The sequence below is a fragment of the Musa acuminata genome, chromosome BXJ2-4 (assembly GCF_036884655.1).
Source record: "Musa acuminata AAA Group cultivar baxijiao chromosome BXJ2-4, Cavendish_Baxijiao_AAA, whole genome shotgun sequence".
Lineage (NCBI taxonomy): Eukaryota > Viridiplantae > Streptophyta > Magnoliopsida > Zingiberales > Musaceae > Musa > Musa acuminata.
Window position 1 is genome coordinate 37,385,171 of NC_088341.1, and position 18,205 is coordinate 37,403,375.

The 18,205-nt window shown below is 39.9% G+C and overlaps 3 protein-coding genes, 2 non-coding genes and 1 pseudogene across 5 annotated transcripts; 2 read left to right on the forward strand and 4 right to left on the reverse strand.

Annotated features, from left to right (window-relative positions):
* Positions 1–3,507: 3,507 nt before the first annotated feature.
* LOC135610672 (universal stress protein PHOS32-like) lies at positions 3,508–4,344 on the reverse strand (annotated as a pseudogene).
* A 331-nt stretch (positions 4,345–4,675) lies between these two features.
* LOC135610671 (E3 ubiquitin-protein ligase CSU1-like) lies at positions 4,676–7,888 on the forward strand. The gene is made up of 2 exons (XM_065105468.1): positions 4,676–5,020; positions 7,050–7,888. The coding sequence occupies exons 1-2, from the start codon at positions 4,782–4,784 to the stop codon at positions 7,726–7,728; spliced, it is 918 nt and encodes a 305-aa protein (XP_064961540.1). The 5' UTR covers positions 4,676–4,781; the 3' UTR covers positions 7,729–7,888.
* A 1,084-nt stretch (positions 7,889–8,972) lies between these two features.
* TRNAF-GAA (transfer RNA phenylalanine (anticodon GAA)) lies at positions 8,973–9,045 on the reverse strand. The gene has a single exon. It is a non-coding gene; the product is annotated as a tRNA-Phe (tRNA).
* A 3,228-nt stretch (positions 9,046–12,273) lies between these two features.
* Positions 12,274–12,346, reverse strand: TRNAF-GAA (transfer RNA phenylalanine (anticodon GAA)). The gene has a single exon. It is a non-coding gene; the product is annotated as a tRNA-Phe (tRNA).
* Positions 12,347–14,191: 1,845 nt separating this feature from the next.
* Positions 14,192–16,650, forward strand: LOC135610673 (uncharacterized). The gene has a single exon (XM_065105469.1). It carries the CDS (start codon positions 14,463–14,465, stop codon positions 16,500–16,502), a length of 2,040 nt encoding a protein of 679 aa, XP_064961541.1. The 5' UTR covers positions 14,192–14,462; the 3' UTR covers positions 16,503–16,650.
* On the reverse strand, positions 16,605–18,094 carry LOC135610674 (probable disease resistance protein At4g19060). Its single transcript, XM_065105471.1, has one exon. The coding sequence runs from the start codon at positions 17,982–17,984 to the stop codon at positions 16,773–16,775; it is 1,212 nt and encodes a 403-aa protein (XP_064961543.1). The 5' UTR covers positions 17,985–18,094; the 3' UTR covers positions 16,605–16,772.
* Between the last annotated feature and the right edge of the window lie 111 nt (positions 18,095–18,205).

The following is an 18,205-nucleotide window of genomic DNA, read 5'->3' on the forward strand; positions in this document are numbered from 1 at the left end:
GATACCTTCATAGAAATGAGATAGGAACACATGGAGTAAGTTACAAACAAAGAAATTAGATTTCGTCTAATACGAGAAAAGATTATGGTGACTATGAGATAATAAGGTCGACGCTGCTATCGAGTACCAAAATAGAGAATGATCGATAATGCCGTCCCCGAAAAATCTTGAATCAACATGTCAAGTTCTTGAAAAAGTTTTGCAGGTAACTGATAATTTTGAACAGAACTAAATAGTTTATCTTTCAAACAGATGGGAGGAAAAGAAGTTAAATGTTGATTAAGATTCACGAAACTAATATAAAGTGTCCGGTTAAGGTATTAATATTTATTGAACTAGAATAAATAACTTGCTGGACTTGATAATCCTAACCTGGATCCAAGAGGAACATGCCAAAAGTAGCCATACTCCTGTCAAGTATCTGCAGGACCATAGAATTAAACAGGTCAATCCTTTTCACAAATATGGAAAAACAGTTGAAATTGGATGTGCAAGCTTGTTGAAACTTAGGCCGGGCAGTTAGAATACTAGGACTCTGAGATAAACATATATTAAACACTTTCATTCTAATAGGAGTCAAAAGACTCAAAAAGAGCAATGCCCGGCCTAAGGCACCCTTTTTTCAGATTTTTCCCTGATTGAGCTACTCCTCATACAACATTTTTGCTTCATGTTGTACATCTTGCACAAGAGATTTACATGATGTGCACAAGGCAAAAGTTCTATTAAGGGTGACCTTATATTAAGTGGGAAAAATGGGGGCTTTACAGGAAAGGAATCAATATATGAATCATCCTCTTCTGTCCAATGTTCAGTCAGTACCTAAAGGACTCAGTATGTAATGCAAATGCTAGTCAGTTCTACTAACGTAACCTTTCAAACCACAATTTTGTTCTTATTTCACCTAAAATAAAGAAAGCCTAACAACACAATATACAATAACTAGTTTTTTTTTTTTTTTTGCTTACAGTAACTGGTTAGATCAGCTCTATAGATAGAGCTGCTTCTTTCATTTAATCAGCTATTATCATTCAGGCATTATACCTAGTAATGCAAGTACACTAGGTTTGTTGTTGCCATTTAAAATCTATAGATGAAGTCTGAGCAGTTTACTATTTGCTTCACAAAAGAAAAAAAAATTGAATTACCAAACTAGAGTTAAGTACAACATTACCAAACATTAGACATAGCAGCACAAATGTTATTTCTTATGTAATATACAATCAAAATCAAGATCAAAAGTTCCTGAACAAAAGAATGCATGAAATTTAGGAATTAAGCCATGCATATCTTGAGATGCGACATCAATAATTCTGGATACAAAACTTAATAGAAAATGATAGCATGTGCTTGTTCTAAATTCTTGTACAATCTTTCTCTCAAAATCTTGTGCAGGCTTCTATACCTGTTTCATTTTTTATATTTATGAATCAAACCATTAAATATGTTCATAAGTCTCTTTAGAGAAACATTTGACCCTTAAAAACAAAAATAAGTATTTGTGGGATTTTTCTAAAATGGTATTGCATTAATTTGTCAGCACTAAAGCAAAACAAATTAGCATAGGTGAAGCTGTCCACCTTCCTTTGCAGTTAGATAGTTTGATGGGTATATACAACAACACAAGAGGCTAAAATAATCAAAAGAGGGGGAACAAGTCATAAAACTCACCAAATAACAACCAATAAAATACAATATTATCATTAGAAGAGAAACAGAATCAGTAAATAGCCAAGCACAGGAATTCCAGTGGCCATCTTTCTGGAATAACAGGTGATCAGACTACGCATATGCAAAACTTGGAACAACACAAAACAGTTGGCAAAGTAATTGTCACCCAATACGTATATCCTTATATGCTTCCATCTCACTCTGAATTAGTAAATCATTTAAAGTTTTACACAATACCAAATGGTCACTTTTGGCCTTATTAATGTAATTAGTAACTCATTATAGGTATTTGGGTAAGTTAGAGAAGTCTTATCTACTAAAAACTTGACTAACAAATTTGAATACTTTAAACGTTTAACTTCAATGAGTATTACAAATTCATAAGGCTATGATTACAAAATTGAAGGTGGAGTTTAATAGGTAGGCACTCGATATAGCATGATCCTAATAAAAGAAAAATTACATCAAAATTTTTAATGTTTAGAAAAATATACAGTAGAGAGCTCAAACTAAAAAGAAGTTGCACCTGCAAGATATGGTAGTTGCCTACAACAGCGAGTCCCATCAACAGTGAAGATAACAAAAGATGATGTGAATGATTTTAGGATATAAAAGATTGTGAAAGAAAAACATCTTGCTAAAAGAAAATTGAGGTTATATAGAGCTTTCTCAAGAATCAAATAGTCATATTGGTTCAATTCCAGCTACACATGGTGCGATGTTTGTTTATTAAAATCAGATATTGAACAATTGAACCATGAACTAGTTCATCTGTGTAGTTAAAGTACAACAACAATAACAAAGTCATAAGTTCTAACTATTTGGGGTCGTCTAAATAGATCTTTTGTCGTTATTGAGATGCGTAAAAAGTCATTTGTTTAATTAAGTTTAGAGTTCTTAATTTTTTATTTATAGTTTCTATTAAGATCTTTTTAGGTCTTCTTCTATCTCTTCTTGCACCACTAACATTACTCATTTCACTTAATTATTGCATTCAGAGGTATCCTAAACACATGTTCGGATCATCTTAAATGATTCTTTCTTATCTTATCCTCTACCGAAACGAAACGATACCTAGTTGTTTACGAATAAAACTATTTCTTTTCCTATCTCTCCTAATAAAAGATAAGAATAAGTGATATCCATTTAGCTATAGTGTATTTTTTAAATTGAAAACTTTGGTAGATTTCCTAATGAATCCACAAAGTAAGGAAAGGGTGACAAAGTTAGTAGGTATTTATTGACTTCTTTAATTGAAGATGGATTGCTTAAAGTACAAGTTTGCTTAGTTAACAAAAAATACAGATATAGAAAGATTAATGATTGAAGAAGAAACCTCTTGGAAATTAAGGACCGACTGCTCTATAAATATCCCGTATATCTAAAAGTTTTGATGTGGTGTGGAAAAAACAGACTTTTAGAAAAGTGAAACTTTCTATAATATATCTAGAGAAAATTTTAAGATTCATGTGAAAGGGTGTATAAAGGGCTTTAGACTTGAATGTAAGTTAACTCAAGATAGGATTTTTTTTTCATTGTATTTTATTAATTTCATATAGTGAAAATTTCAGGATTTTATACACAGTTATAGGTCAAAATATCAAATCATGCAACTCTTGTGTTACTATATTTGAGTTTATATTTTATTTTGTTGATTGTCTAATTTTTTTTGCAGCAACGTCTTTGCCCCCCACAAAGAACCAACACTTGAAGATTAACTATCTTTTCATCCACCTTGAATTCAATGTAGGAAACTACAGTCATACGCAGAGTGACAAAATTTTAACAAGAAAAACCCAAATCCATCCAAATGTAAACAAAAAAGTTCGAACACGATTCCATTTCTTTCATGATCTACTACACAAAATCCAGATCAAAGAACATATCCATCGAAAAGCCTAACCTTTATGCTCAATGGAAGTATCATGGTACTCATCATCAACTTCTAGCTCGAGGTGTAGTTTCACCTGCTTCTCTTCCGTCCCTCTGGCGGGCGCTGCATCATCATCAACAGGGGAGCCGACCGCTGTTTCTGCATTGCCATTCCCTTCATCAGGACAGCGCACCACCACCACAGGGCAAGCACAATGGTGAACGCAATAGTCACTGACGCTTCCAAGTCTTCCCTTGTCAGTCCTCCGTGCATCCCCAAACCCCCTGCTCCCCATGATAACGGCACTAGGCCCGAGCCTCTCCACCTCCAAGCAAAGCCTCTCCTTCATGTCGTGGTCCTTCACGATGTGGATTTTTAAGGGGATCTGAGAATCCACGAGGGGCTGCGCAAGGTCCTGGAGTGGTCAATGGCGTCCCAGTCGGCGCCGTATAGAACGTACGTGGGGCGGACGCGGAGGAGGATGACAGCGTCACCGGGGCGGAGGTAGTTCTAGACGTCCCACTTCACGGCGTAGGCGCTCTCGTCGCTGAGGTCGACCGCGATCGCGATCCGACGGTGGGAGCCTGCGGAGGGACTAGATTCGGCGGCGGATGAGAAGAAGAAGCGAGGTGACGAGGGCTGGATCGCTGCCTGAGTGACCGCGGCCGCCACCGTGGGAGGGGCCTGGCTGTCGGACTCCGGCAGTGTCTGCTGAGGGCTCATCGCCCAACAAAGCTGGGTTTTTTCTAGTGTTTTCGACACCTTGTTCGATCTATCGACAAGGAAGAGGGAAGAGAGCCGATGTGGGGAATGGATGGGTATGGGGCGGGGGAGGAGCAGAGGGCGGTTCAAATGAGCTGATGTGGAACGACAACAGAAACGGGAAGAAAAGTATTTTTTTTAAGTTTATTTTTAATTATTTTTATTTTTATCTCCTCTTTTTTCCCCACGATTACCTCCTATTTGGATCCGACCTTATTTGGATTCTTACTTCGATGAGTTGGATCCGATCCTAATTGGATTCATATTTGGATCCGATCCTAATTGGATTCATATTTGGATCCGATCTTAATCCAACCCGATAACACCCGTTATATATATACCTTCCGAAGTCGGAGCGTCACCGTCGTTCGATTTCGGTCGAAGGCAGGAAGAGATAGCTTTGGTCGCCTGCTCCGATCTAGGGTTAGGGTTAAGGGAATTTTTGGGTCGATTTGAGGTTGGAGAGGAATCGGAGATGCCGCAGCGTCACTCGAAGAACAACAACGACCTCGCCTTCTTCACCTACGAGGAGAAGCGCAAGCTAGGGTACGGCACGCAGCGGGAGCGGCTCGGCAGGGACTCCATCAAGCCCTTCGACGCCTGCTGCCTCTGCCTCAAGCCCCTTGTTGACCCCCTATGCTGCCAGAAGGGCCACGTCTTCTGCAAGGAGTGCATCCTCGAGTGCCTCCTCGCTCAGAAGAAAGACATTAAACGGTGGAATCTACTTTCTGTATCTCACTTTCCAAATATGTCTTTTGATTTGCCTATGATTCTTTGATTGATTTGGTGCGCGGTAGTTTAACTCGACTGACCAGGAAATTCCTTTTCTATGTGGTTGATGATAATTTCAATAGCAGTGGGTCTAATTTGAGAACTTGGTAGTTGATTGTATGATAATTATATGCGATACATGCTCTTGATGTAGGTTGGTGATCTTATAATTGGATTTGAGTGCGGTGTTCTTGGAAGACATCAAGCATCTCTTTCTCATTGTTTGGTATGTTTTGGTAGTGCTATATGTACTTGGATCGGAAATCGGAATCTCTGGAACCACTAGATCATTTGAGTAGTAGTTATACTTCATGACCTTTGGCGTTATAAGGCTAATTTCATGACAGTAGCATGTGGACCAGGTGTGAGGTCAAGGATTGTGCCGAATATACATCTCAAAGATAGAAGATAGGAATGTTGCCTATGAACCACGAAAAATTTATATCAAGGTTTCCTTTCATGTTTTTAATACACAAATAGGGTTATATAACTAACAGCTATTTGCTTTCATTGAGATGATGCTACTTGTTTTTATATTTTTTGGAAGATGGTAGTATATCAAGTGCCTGATTGGTTTTGTATTGTTGATGAATTTGATTTATTTCAGCCTCCTACATTTCAGTCCAAATATTGGAAGTTGAAATAAGTGTTGTTTGTTGCAAGGAGCTTATTTTAGCAATCAGGTGTGCGCTTTTATGGTTCTAAGATCTCAAAGAATAAATTTAGAAAAGGGAAATTAAATTTATTGAATTCTGGGTCATATATTAATAGCTTGTAATTCCGGAAATTCCTAAATGGATAGAAGTTGAGTTTTGATTTACTATAAGTTGACCTGTATTATATCTTTGGATACTTATTAAGAAGCAAGGCTTCCATAGATTTTTCCCCCATCTAGTATCCAGCTTATCTCTTTGCCACTTTCAAGATGTAAGTCATGTTCTAGACAGTATCTTTGAGATTTACGTGTCTGTGTTTAGTCAATTGGCTCCTTTGGATTCTCGAAGCTTGATATCAATTCTCAACATTGCAAACATGTTCCACAGTGAGAAACTTGATGTTGAACTTGTGGATGCTTAGTTTTAACTTGTTTACCTTTTTCTTTTAATTGCAACCTTGCTCGGTGGGATCTTGACGAACTTTCTTTTAAGCAGCACCATTAGATGGGTGGTTATTATGTTTCAAGTAATATGAATGACCGTATCAAGTATGCTGATGCATGACTGTAGACATTAAAAATTGCATGTCTCTTGATCACTTTCTGATTGGATTATAGATCTTAAGCCTCTATCTATCAGAGTCTAGTAACACATGCAAAATTCAGAATTTTCAATTAATGAATGAGCTTTAAGTGAGGTATCATACATCTTGTAAGTTTGTGTTAGAGTGCAATTTGAACAACTATTATTTGCTACATATTCTCTCTAGCAGTATTGAAAGGAGAAGTGAAAACTTTGTATTTTGCGAATATGATGAAGCAATTTCTATTATTTAGAAGTGTGATATTTTGACTATATCACTGCCCAATGAGTATCATTACATGGTATGATCCTTTTACTAGTGAAATTTTTGCTGATAGCAATCTTTAATTCAGAGTTCTGGTTTAGTTCCTGAAGTGGTATCATTTTTTTTAGTTTATCTTCCTGTCAACTAAGTTTGTCCGTCTTGAACTACTTATTTATGCACAACCAAAATCACCATATTTTCCATATTTGTTTGTGTGTATCCAAAAAGCTGCTTAACTTCTTTGTTATGTTTTGAGTTTTCTCTTTAGATGATGGCATAAAAAGAAGCCTCGATGTTTAGGATGTTTGCTGTTGAAGTCACTACTGCTTTATGTTTACTAGTCATGTATTGGTTTAGTGTTTCCAGGTTTCCATTTGCAATTGTGCATTTTTGCACATGCTTGAAACTGAGGTTTTCTCATTTTGTTTAGTGGCCCAACAGTGTTGACATTTTATCTTAACATGGACAGGAAGCTAGCTGCACATGCTGCTCAACAGAAGCAAGAGAAAGAGGAAGAAGAGGAGAAGCTAATGTCGCAAAAGGCTCGAGAACTTGATGCTTTTGACCAGCAAAACCATGGGGCTGTCCCTCAGTACAGTGACAGGAGTCAGGTACGTGACAAGAATGGTTTCCATGGAGCAAACAGTGTGAAGGTAACTTCGTACGAAGAAGAGGCTCTTCGCAACATGAAGGCCTTTTGGCTTCCATCTGCGACCCCTGATGCTCCAGTCAAGGTGGCGGCTCCATCGATCGATACAATCTGTCCAGAAGGCAAGGAGAAGCTCAAGCTGAAATCTCTATTCCCAATCTGCTTCACTGAAGAGAGCAATGAACAGAAGAACAAATCCAAGGCTCTAGAAATCAGTTACATATGCCCGAGCTGCAAGGTCACACTCACAAACACCCTTTCCCTCGTGGCCATGAGCACATGTGGTCATGTATTCTGCAAGAAGTGCTCCGATAAGTTCTTAGCTGCTGATAAAGTTTGTCTAGTCTGCAACAAGGGATGCAAGGAGAGGAACCTGGTTTGCTTGGCGAAAGGAGGGACAGGATTCGCCGGACATGGGAATCACTTGGAGGCAACAGAGTTTAAGCATTTGGGCAGCGGTACCGGGTTGGGATTGTGGAAGCCAGCCACGAAATCTTGAAGATGAGAAAGAATTTGCATCCAAGTTATTTAGAAGCTTTTGCTTGTTGGTGTTACTTGTATTGAGTTACACAAAAAGTGTATGGCAATGTATGTGACAGAGCTTAGAGTGCTAATGACTTGCAAATATGCTTTAATGATGAACTCGTTTTCTGGGTTGATTCTGAGAGTTTGCTCATATATAGTAGACTAAAGAAATTATTGTCAATTTTGTCAAGAAAGAATATACATATGAAGTCGGTCAAGCAGGAAAGAGACTAATCATGTGGATCATACCTTCTCCGAAGGTTCCCGTTCTCTTCTTGTGACCTCACTGCCGATTCCCTCCTCTTCTTCTTCTATGGGTGGAGTGATAGCGCAGATGGTCGACGGCTATGGGTGTGTTGTCTCAGACAGTGAAAAGAGGTAGAGATGTAAGAAGAGAGATGTTGGAGAGGATGCTAACGGCACTAGGAATGTAATGTAATCCAAGATTTTTCTCTCTTAACATATTATAAAAAATAATATATTATTTTTATTTAATCTATTTTTTTTTTGTTTATATAGTATGATTAAGGAAATGATTAAAGTTAATTTTCTTAATCATGTGATCAAGTTAAAAATAATTTACTAATTAATTAAATTATTAATTAATTAATTTCTAAGTGATATGATTTTTAGAAAGTAAATTGTTCAAACTTTATTTTTGTATGTGAACTATAAGAAATAAATATTATATTTCTATTTTAATGTGTGAAAGTAAATTAAAAATAAAAATAAAATTGGCTTTGTTATAATTTTTAATACATAATAATATTTTAATTTTAAATTTTTATGTTGATAATTGCTTTATGCTATTATAATGATTATTTGACTTATATAATGTTCTCTAAACTTAAGTGAGTTTCAAGAAAAACTTTGGATTTTATTAGAATTTTTTTATTTTCTTGAAATAAAAGAGAAAAAATTTTCAAATAAATAAATGTCAAAAATATTATGTTCAGTTATCATAGTGGGTCAAATGACTATGAATTTAATTGAAATATAAATATGACTTTACAAATAAGTATCCCACGTCAAATTGAGAAAAGAAGATATTTTAGGCTACACTAAATGGATCAAAATTATATTTTAGAATATCTTTTGATTAAATTATTAGTAAAATAGAATATAAGAGTTGATTAAAAGAAAATATTATATATATTTTATTAAATTATTGATAAAATAGAATAGAAGAATTAATCAAAATAAAATAATTTATAAACATGCGGTGAGCGTGGATCGAACACGCGACCTTCAGATCTTCAGTCTGACGCTCTCCCAACTGAGCTATCCCCGCTTGTTTTTATTTTTTGATGTTTTATTATTATAAAGAGTGTAGCCTTGACGGTGTCCGCCCGAATCAATATCTAGACGGATTGGACATATGGCACAGATCCGCCTAACGTGCAACCAGCAGTTGAATTGGTCCAATGTTTCCATTTCTGTCCATGTCTTGGCCTCACATTGACCGTAGCAGTTCCATCATTCCTCCGTAGATTCCTGGTCTCTTCCTGAGACCTCGATGCCACTTTCCTCTTCTACTTCTCTGCTTCATCAGAACTCGTAGTCTCGAATTCGAGTAGTTCCGAGAGCTCGCACACAGGAATGGCGGTGGCGATGGTGCAGTTCCTCATGGAGAAGTTTGTGGATGCGCTCGAAGAAGAAGACAATTCGGCGGTTCCCTTCCATGCTCTGTTCCAGGGCATAAAGGAGGATCTTAAAGTGACAATGAGGCACCGCCGACCTCCTCCGCGACTCGCTGTACGACCTCAATGACATATTGATCGAGTGCTGAACTCTCTCCAAGAATCACACGGACCTCAAGCAACGGAAGCGCGTAAGACTCTCTTCCATGTCGAGTCTATGGTTTCTGTACAAAGCGAAGAAGAGGCTGCAGGCGATCAAGCACAGCATCCAACCCAGAAGCCATGGAGCGATGGATCAGAATTACAGTAGTGGTTCGTTAAGTGGCGACATGGAGTTGGATAGGTGGACTTCGCGTTGTGTGGACAAATCGAAGGTTCATGGTCTCGCCGATCAGCTGGGTGGAGTGCTAGCGCAGATGGTCGACGGGTGTGTTGTCTCAGATAGTGAAAAGAGTTGGAGATGTAAGAAGAGAGATGTTGGAGAGGATGCTGACGGCACTAGGAATGTAATCCAAGATTTCTCTTAACATATTATCAAGAAATAATATATTATTTTTATTTAAACTATTATTTTTCTTTTGTTTATATAGTATGATTAAGGAAATGATTAAAGTTAATTTTCTTAATCATGTGATCAAGTTAAAAAAAATTTAATTATTAATTTAATTATTAATTAATTAATTTTCTAAGTGATATGATTTTTACTAAGTAAATAGTTCAAACTTTTGTTTTGTATGTGAACTATAAGAAATAAATATTATATTTCTATTTTTATGTGTGAAAGTATATTAAAAATAAAATTTAAATTGCCTTTATTATAATTTTACAATACAAAATAATATTTTAATTTTAAAATTTTATGATGATAATTGCTTTATGTTGTTATAATGATTATTTGACTTATATAATGTTTTCTAAACTTAAGTGAATTTTAAGATTGATTTAATTATTAAAATTTTTATTTCGATATAACATAATAATTTTAATTTAATTAATTAGATATATCTATATTTCAAGAATTATGTATGAATTTTTATAATTTAATTAGTTTTAAATTTAACATCATGATTTTAAATTTTTTAATTCATCAATTTGAATTACTCTTTAATAATTTAAAATATTACAAATCTAATTTGATAAGAAGAGTTTAATTAGGGTCAGACTTGAGTCAAGTTGATCTAGTAGACCGAGTCGAATTAACCCCTATAGCCAAGTACGACCCAATTTATGTGGCTAAGAATGACCTAACCTGTATAGTCATGTATGACCTAACCTATATGACTATATAATATTTCAGCCCATGTAGCCATATATGACCCAGCCCATATAGTCAAGTGTGAGCCAACTAATATGAGAAGGTATGACACGATATATATGACCAAGCATGGTCCAACCGATGTAGTCCTCCATCGACTTGGCAAAGTTGGTGCCGAGGTCGGGGGGCTTGACCATGGAGTTTTGCAAGTTGTCCTGATATCGACTCCACTACACCTTCTCGTGTAATTACAATATAATCATAAGCATGCAAATACGATAATAAACGAGAAAAAATAAAAACTCGTATTCCTCAATAATAATAATGATGATGATCACATCACACACATACATTATACACGGTGCATGATCATCCGTTCATATCATACATCATCACACACACACACACACACACACATATATATATATATATATATATATATATATATATATATATATCATTATATATAACTACTAGATAAATAATAATAGTTAATTAAACCTTTTAATTAACTAATATCTTTCTAAAATTCAAAATATGCAGGGAATTTTTTTGATTTATGAAGGGTAATTATGTAATTTAAATAAAAGAACATACCTAAAAAATTTTAAAACTAAGAGGGGTAAAATTAATTTTTATCCAAAAAACCCTAATTTCCCCTGGTTGCGATCGTCGCCACCTCATAGGTGACTGCCCCTGCCATATGAGAACTTAAAAGCATCATTCAAAATATCACTTGACGAAAGAAATATTATATAATCCTTTTTAGAAAACTTTATTTAAGAGATTGTTTGCTAGTAGATGTCTAAAATATAGTATTAACTGCATGATCTTGAATCACAAGGTGCCAAACCTAGCAAAAAGCCTTTAGGAATACAGCCAAAAGGCTTTTTATAGTGAGATTTTTTATCGTTATGCTTGGAGACATGCATTAATATATAAAACAGTTATATTTTTTTTTATTTTTAGTAATATCATTTCGTGGTGTGGATGTGGTTATAATACCTAAGAAGTGACATTGTGTTAGTTATATGGTCTTGACGTATTAATAACATAACATATCATTGGGGTGTCGATCACATCATTAGGGTACCAATCATGTGTATCAATCATATCATTATCCTTCTATCACAATATAATTTTTATATAACTATGTGGTTTTACTAAAGGAATGAATGATTACAAAAATGTGTTGTGGAGGATGGAAAATATAGCTTTTTTTCACCTTTTGTGTGTATATCAAAATTTTAGTAAAAACTTAGTATTTTATTAGAATTTTCTTTTATTTTCTTGAAATAAAAGATAAAAGATAAAAAAATTTAAAATAAATCAATGTCAAAAATATTATTTTGAGTGATCGTAGTGGGTAAAATGACTATGAATTTAATTGAAATATGAATCTGACTTTACAAATAAGTATCCCATGTCAAATAGAGAAAAAAAGATATTTTAACCTATACTAAATGGATCAAAATTTTATTTTCGAATATATTTTAATTAAATTATTAGTAAAATATAATATAAGAGTTGATTAAAAGGAAAAAAAAGAAAATATTATTTTTTTTATTAAATTATTCGTAAAATAGAATAGAAGAGTTAATTAAAATAAAATATTTTATAAATATGCGGTGAGCGTGGATCGAACACGCGACCTTCAGATCTTCAGTCTGACGCTCTCCCAACTGAGCTATCCCCGCTTGCTTTTATTTTTTAATGCTTCGTGCTATAAAAGGTGTAACCTAAGAGACAGCAGGTTGTAGAAGATACTAATGGCACTCGGGAGTCGAGGACGAGGCCATCACATCCATCTCAGAAGCCGGTGCAGGAAGCGGTGGCCTCGCGGAGTTGATGTTCGCGCTCCACCTCCAATTGATGAACAAAAGATACCTCATCGTGTTCGACGACGAGTGGTACGAAGGCTTAATGAGCTCGGGTTTGAAGAAATAATAGAAGATAAAAACAAATATTGAAGAAGCTTTATTGAAGTAAATAAACTTTAGCTTAATACATTAACATGTTCCATCTCCTATTTATATAGATTAGGAGAAAGGATTTCCCTCAACAGAATAGAGGATCTTCTATCATTGGGGAAAATCTTATCTTCTATCATGCCCCCGCAAGATGGTGCTCCTGACAAGGATACCAATCTTGGATCGATGCAAAGAATGGTTTACAAGCGAGAGGCTTCATGAGTAAGATAAGTGTAGATCGTTGCTGCATTTATGGAGATAAGGCTTGTATGTAGGAAGGTACTATGGTTCCCTGTGGGAACAGTAATGGGTGCATCAGAGGTAGATGATGATGACATATGGAAGTTATGAGCAGGGAGAAAGAAGTGTTGGTATAGATCAATGTCACCTGAGGTGGTGGCAAATAAGATCTGTGTTGAAAGAATAAGGTCTTCGTTGAAGGAAAAGACCTAAGCAAGATGGTGTAAAGCTGTAGATTTCTATGCAGCAGCAGTTCTATAGGAAGGACTCTGGGCAGTGATGCAGCTAGTGGCGTGATCAGCTTTGTGCAAGACAGCTGCAGATCTGTGTGCAATAGATCAGCAGTGAGGAATCTTGGCAACGAGGCAGCAACGTGGAAAGTTACCGAAGGCTGCTTGTCTCTGCGAAGGCAGAGCAGGATGCTGGCTGCTGGGAGGCCTACACCCAGAAGGTCCTCTCAGAAGCAGTGAGGATAATGTTGCCGGAGTCGAGGACAGCGGTGGCAGAGGCGTTGGAGGAAGAAGGCCAGGAGCTGGTCGATGGACCAGCGCGCGGAAGCAGAGCAGATCTGGAGTAGAGGGTTAGTGACGGGGCGCTGGCGGCGATGAAAGGTGGGAAGTGAGAGGTGGATGACTGCGGTGGTTTGATGATGATGCAGCAACAGCTTCCATGGCTTGCCGTGAAGCTGATGGGTGAGGTTGAAAGACTCAAGGAGGAGAACGCCGCTCTGATACCATGATAGAAATAATAGAAGATAAAAACAAATATTGAAGAAGCTTTATTGAAGTAAATAAACTTTAGCTTAATACATTAACATGTTCCATCTCCTATTTATATAGATTAGGAGAAAGGATTTCCCTCAACAGAATAGAGGATCTTCTATCATTGGGGAAAATCTTATCTTCTATCAGAGAAGCCATCGCTCGACCATAAGCTTGTCTTGCGGTCCATGTCTTCCCTAGTCCAGAAATCCCGTGAACGACCACCGTCCCAACGTCGGGATTTGTTATCTCTTCCATCAAATGCTGAATGCTGCGCTCCCCCGTGGCCATTGCTCCGTCCAGAGCTCCGACAATGCAAGTGTACACCCTTGATTGAGCTGGTGTTCCTTTGTTGAAGAATATGGCTGTACCGGGACAAATGGAACTCAAAGCATTTGCTCTAAGAGAGACTCCTTAGGTGTGATCTGAAGAATGTTTCACTTGGTGTTTCAGAAAAACTGAAGTGCACGATACAAGATTGAAGGTTTCCGAGAAGCAGGGGGGACAACGCCGAGAAGGCACCGAGAACCTGCATGTTTGGTAGGTCAAAATCGAGGTGCTGATAATGATGACCAAAAAGACCGTCCCTCGTCTGACCTGTCCCGATCATTTTCCTGGAAATTGCACGCGTTTAGTCTTCGGAGGCACCTCTTTCCGATCCATTTCCACGCTCCTACAGTTCGTGATGACCGACACGCACGAAACTGGAAACTGTCTCACATTCCAGAGACCTTCCTTGATCCACACATACTTCATCATTCTTCCTAGTTCAGTTGCAGGACACACTGACACTAGATCGATGCCAGTGCAGGTTATCTGAGAGGGCTAAACAAGAGAGATCGATGCAGGTCTTCCCCTACAGGTGGAGGCTAATATGGAATGACTGGGATCTCCGGTCATTTATCTTGATCAGCTTGAGCTTGCAGATCATCCTCATCTTCTCCGGGAGCCTCAGGAAGCGCGTCGTCTCCAGCTGGATCAGCCTCATTCTCTGGTCCGCCTACCTGCTCGCCGACTGGGTCGCCACCTTCGCCCTCGGCATCCTCTCCAATACCCAAACCGACTCTGGCTGCACCTCTTCCTCTCACACCCAGAACGACGACCTCCTCGCTTTCTGGTCGCCTTTCCTTCTCCTGCACCTCGGCGGTCCTGATACCATCACGGCTTTCTCCCTCGAGGATAATGAGCTGTGGCTGAGGCACTTGCTGGGACTCGTGTTTCAGGTTGCTGTAGCTTTCTACGTCTTCGTTGGTTCCTTGCCGCAAACCAGGCTCAAGTCCCCAGCGGCCATGATGTTTCTCGCCGGGATTCTCAAGTACGGCGAGAGGTCATGGTCCCTCATGTGTGCGAGCATGGACTGCTTGCGAAACTCCATGGTCACGCCCCCCGACCCCGGCCCCAACTACGCCAAGTTCATGGAGGACTATGCGGCGATGTCCGCCGCCGGACTAAGAACGGAGATTGAGATGAAGAAAGAGCCAGAATCGAGACCGCGGTCATTGGATACATTGGTGGAGGAGATCCGCACAGTCACGATGGTGACGAAAGCTCATCAGTTCTTCCACACTTTCAAGCGCCTTATCGTCGACCTCATCCTCAGCTTCCACGATCGAAACGAGAGCCAGTCCTTCTTTCTCAAGCGCTCTCCCATCCAGGCTTTCAAGGTGATCGAGATCGAGCTCTCCTTCGTGTACGAGATGCTTTACACCAAGTCCACCGTCCTTCATACTGTTGCTGGCCCTGTCCTTCGTTTCACCAGTTTCTTCTTCATTCTCACTGCTCTTCTGCTTTTCTTGTTCACCGAAAAGCACGGATACAAGGAGATCGACATTATAATTACTTACACGCTCTTAGCAGGAGCTCTTGCTCTCGAGATCTATTCTGTTGGTCTGTTGATATTCTCGGATTGGGCCTCTCTCAGGCTGAAAGATCTCGGATATCCCCGACTTTCCAACATGGTCTCTGCCATAAACTCTTTCTTCCGGCCACCCAACAAGCCCAGATGGTCTAATTCCATGGCGCAGCATAATCTCATTAGCTTCTGCCTCCAACACCGTCCATCCCCATTTAACAGATTCCTCCACTTCCTCACGGTAAAAGAAGCATGGGACAGGTACTGGCATACCAGCTATTGCCCTGTTACCGACGAACTGAAAGAATTCGTCTTCGAGGACCTCAAGAACAAATCCATCGGCGCAGATGATTCCAAAGGCTACAAGCGTTTCAGCACCTGCAGAGGTAGATGGGCTCTGCAGCAGAAGGGGCATCTGAAGGAACTTGGCTGGAGCGTGGAGGTGGAATTCGACGAAAGCATTCTGTTGTGGCACATTGCCACTGATCTCTGCTTTTACTCCGACGACACCAACCAGTCGACGGATACGCTTTCTTACCGAAGGATCAGCAAGCGTGCGTCGGACTACATGCTGTACCTTCTCGTCGTGCGGCCTTTCATGCTGACCGCTGGGATTGGACAGATCAGGTACGGGGACACCTGCGCGGAGGCCAAGAACTTCTTCTCGCGTGGTGTGGAGACGCCAGATCTGGAACAAGCCTGCGAGATGCTTCTTTGCGTGGAGACCAAAGTCCCGCCTGTGCAGGTGAAAGGGGACCGAAGCAAATCGGTGTTGTTCGATGCCTGTATGCTAGCAAAAGACTTGCTGGAGGTGGAGGAGCAAAGAAGATGGAAGTTAGTGAGTGCAGTATGGGTGGAGATGCTATGTTACGCCGCAAGCAATTGCAGAGGGTACTTCCACGCGAAGCAGCTCAGCGCCGGTGGAGAGCTGCTCACGATGGTGTGGTTTCTAATGGCCCATTTAGGAATAGGGGAGCAGTATCGGATCGAAGAAGGGCATGCAAGGGCCAAATTGACGATAGAGAAGTAATTACGCTCTCCCACTACAGCTCTATTCTATCATTGAGTAAAATCTATCAACATGTAGTCGATTGGATTGATGCATGTAATCCACCGAGATGATATGTTGGAGTTATCTGAAAATATAGTCAAATATGATATTTGATTTGCATGGTTTATTTGTGGGTGTTTCAGGAAAACAAATGCATGAATGTTACAAGAAAAAGAACAAAAAAATCTATCCCTGACAGATACAAGAATCTATTGTCATCTGTTTATTGCCACCGATTTCACAGAGATCTCAGGGATGAAGCTCGTTCTCAGGCTCCGAATTCTCTGCTGGTGAGAGAGATCTACGCAAGATCTCCCCTATAGTCTTTGCGGCTAATGGCAGGCCACCACATCTATCCACGATCTCTGTCTTCATGCTTCCCAGAGTAGGGTGATCGCCCGCAAGCCCGCCCTTCGTCACTGAATCCATGAATATATTCCAACAACATTCCCCGTCTTTATCGGGCTCGATCCGACACATGTTCTCTTTCCCGACCATCTTCACAGCCACCTCCTCCAATCTGCTCGTGACGATGACCGACCCGCCGCAGTCCTTCGGCAACACACGGTCAAGACGAAGATGACCGGCCCATTCACCTTCGTCCGGCAAACCCGAGCTCATTAAGCCTTCGTACCACTCGTCGATGTTCCAGACGTCGTCGAACACGATGAGGTATCTTTTGTTCATCAATTGGAGGTGGAGCGCGAACATCAACTCCGCGAGGCCACCGCTTCCTGCACCGGCTTCTGAGATGGATGTGATGGCCTCCTCCTCGACTCCCAGAGCCATTAGCATCCTCTCCAACATCTCTCTTCGGACATCTCTGCCTCTTTTCGCTGTCTGAGACATGCACACCCATAGCCGCGGAAAGAAGCGCCTTCTCACCGGCGGACTGTTGAAGACCATCTGCGCTAGCACTGTTTTGCCAACTCCACCCATCCCCACAACCCCGATTCCTTTGAATCCGCCGCTATCCTCTTCCAACAGCATTCTCTCTATCGCGTTGAGCTGATCGTCGAGACCATAAACCTTCGATTTGTCCACAGAACGCGAAGTCCACCTATCGAACTCCATGTCGCCGCTTAACGAACCACTACTGTAATTCTGATCCACCGCTCCATGGTTTCTGGGTTGGATACTGTGCTTGATCGCCTGCAGCCTCTTCCTCGCTTTGTACAGAAACCATAGACTCGACATGGAAGAGAGTCTTACGCGCTTCCGTTGCTTGAGGTCCGTGTGCTTCTTGGAGAGCGTTCGGCACTCGATCAGTATGTCATGGAGGTCGTACAGCGAGTCGCGGAGGAGGTCGGCGGTGCCCAGCGGCACGGAGGACCTCATTGTCACTTTAAGATCCTCCTTTATGCCCTGGAACAGAGCATGGAAGGGAACCGCCGAACTGTCTTCTTCTTCGAGCGCATCCACAAACTTCTCCATGAGGAACTGCACCATCGCCACCGCCATTCCCGTGTGCGATCTCTCGGAACTGCTCGAATTCGAGACTTCGAGTTCTGATGAAGCAGAGAAGTGGAAGAGGAAAGTGGCATTGAGGTCCCAGGAAGAGACCAGGAATCTACGGAGCGATGATGGCACTGCTACGGTCAATGTGAGGCCAAGACATGGACAGAAATGGCAACATTGGACCAATTCAACTGCTGTTGCACGTTAGGCGGATCTGTGCCATA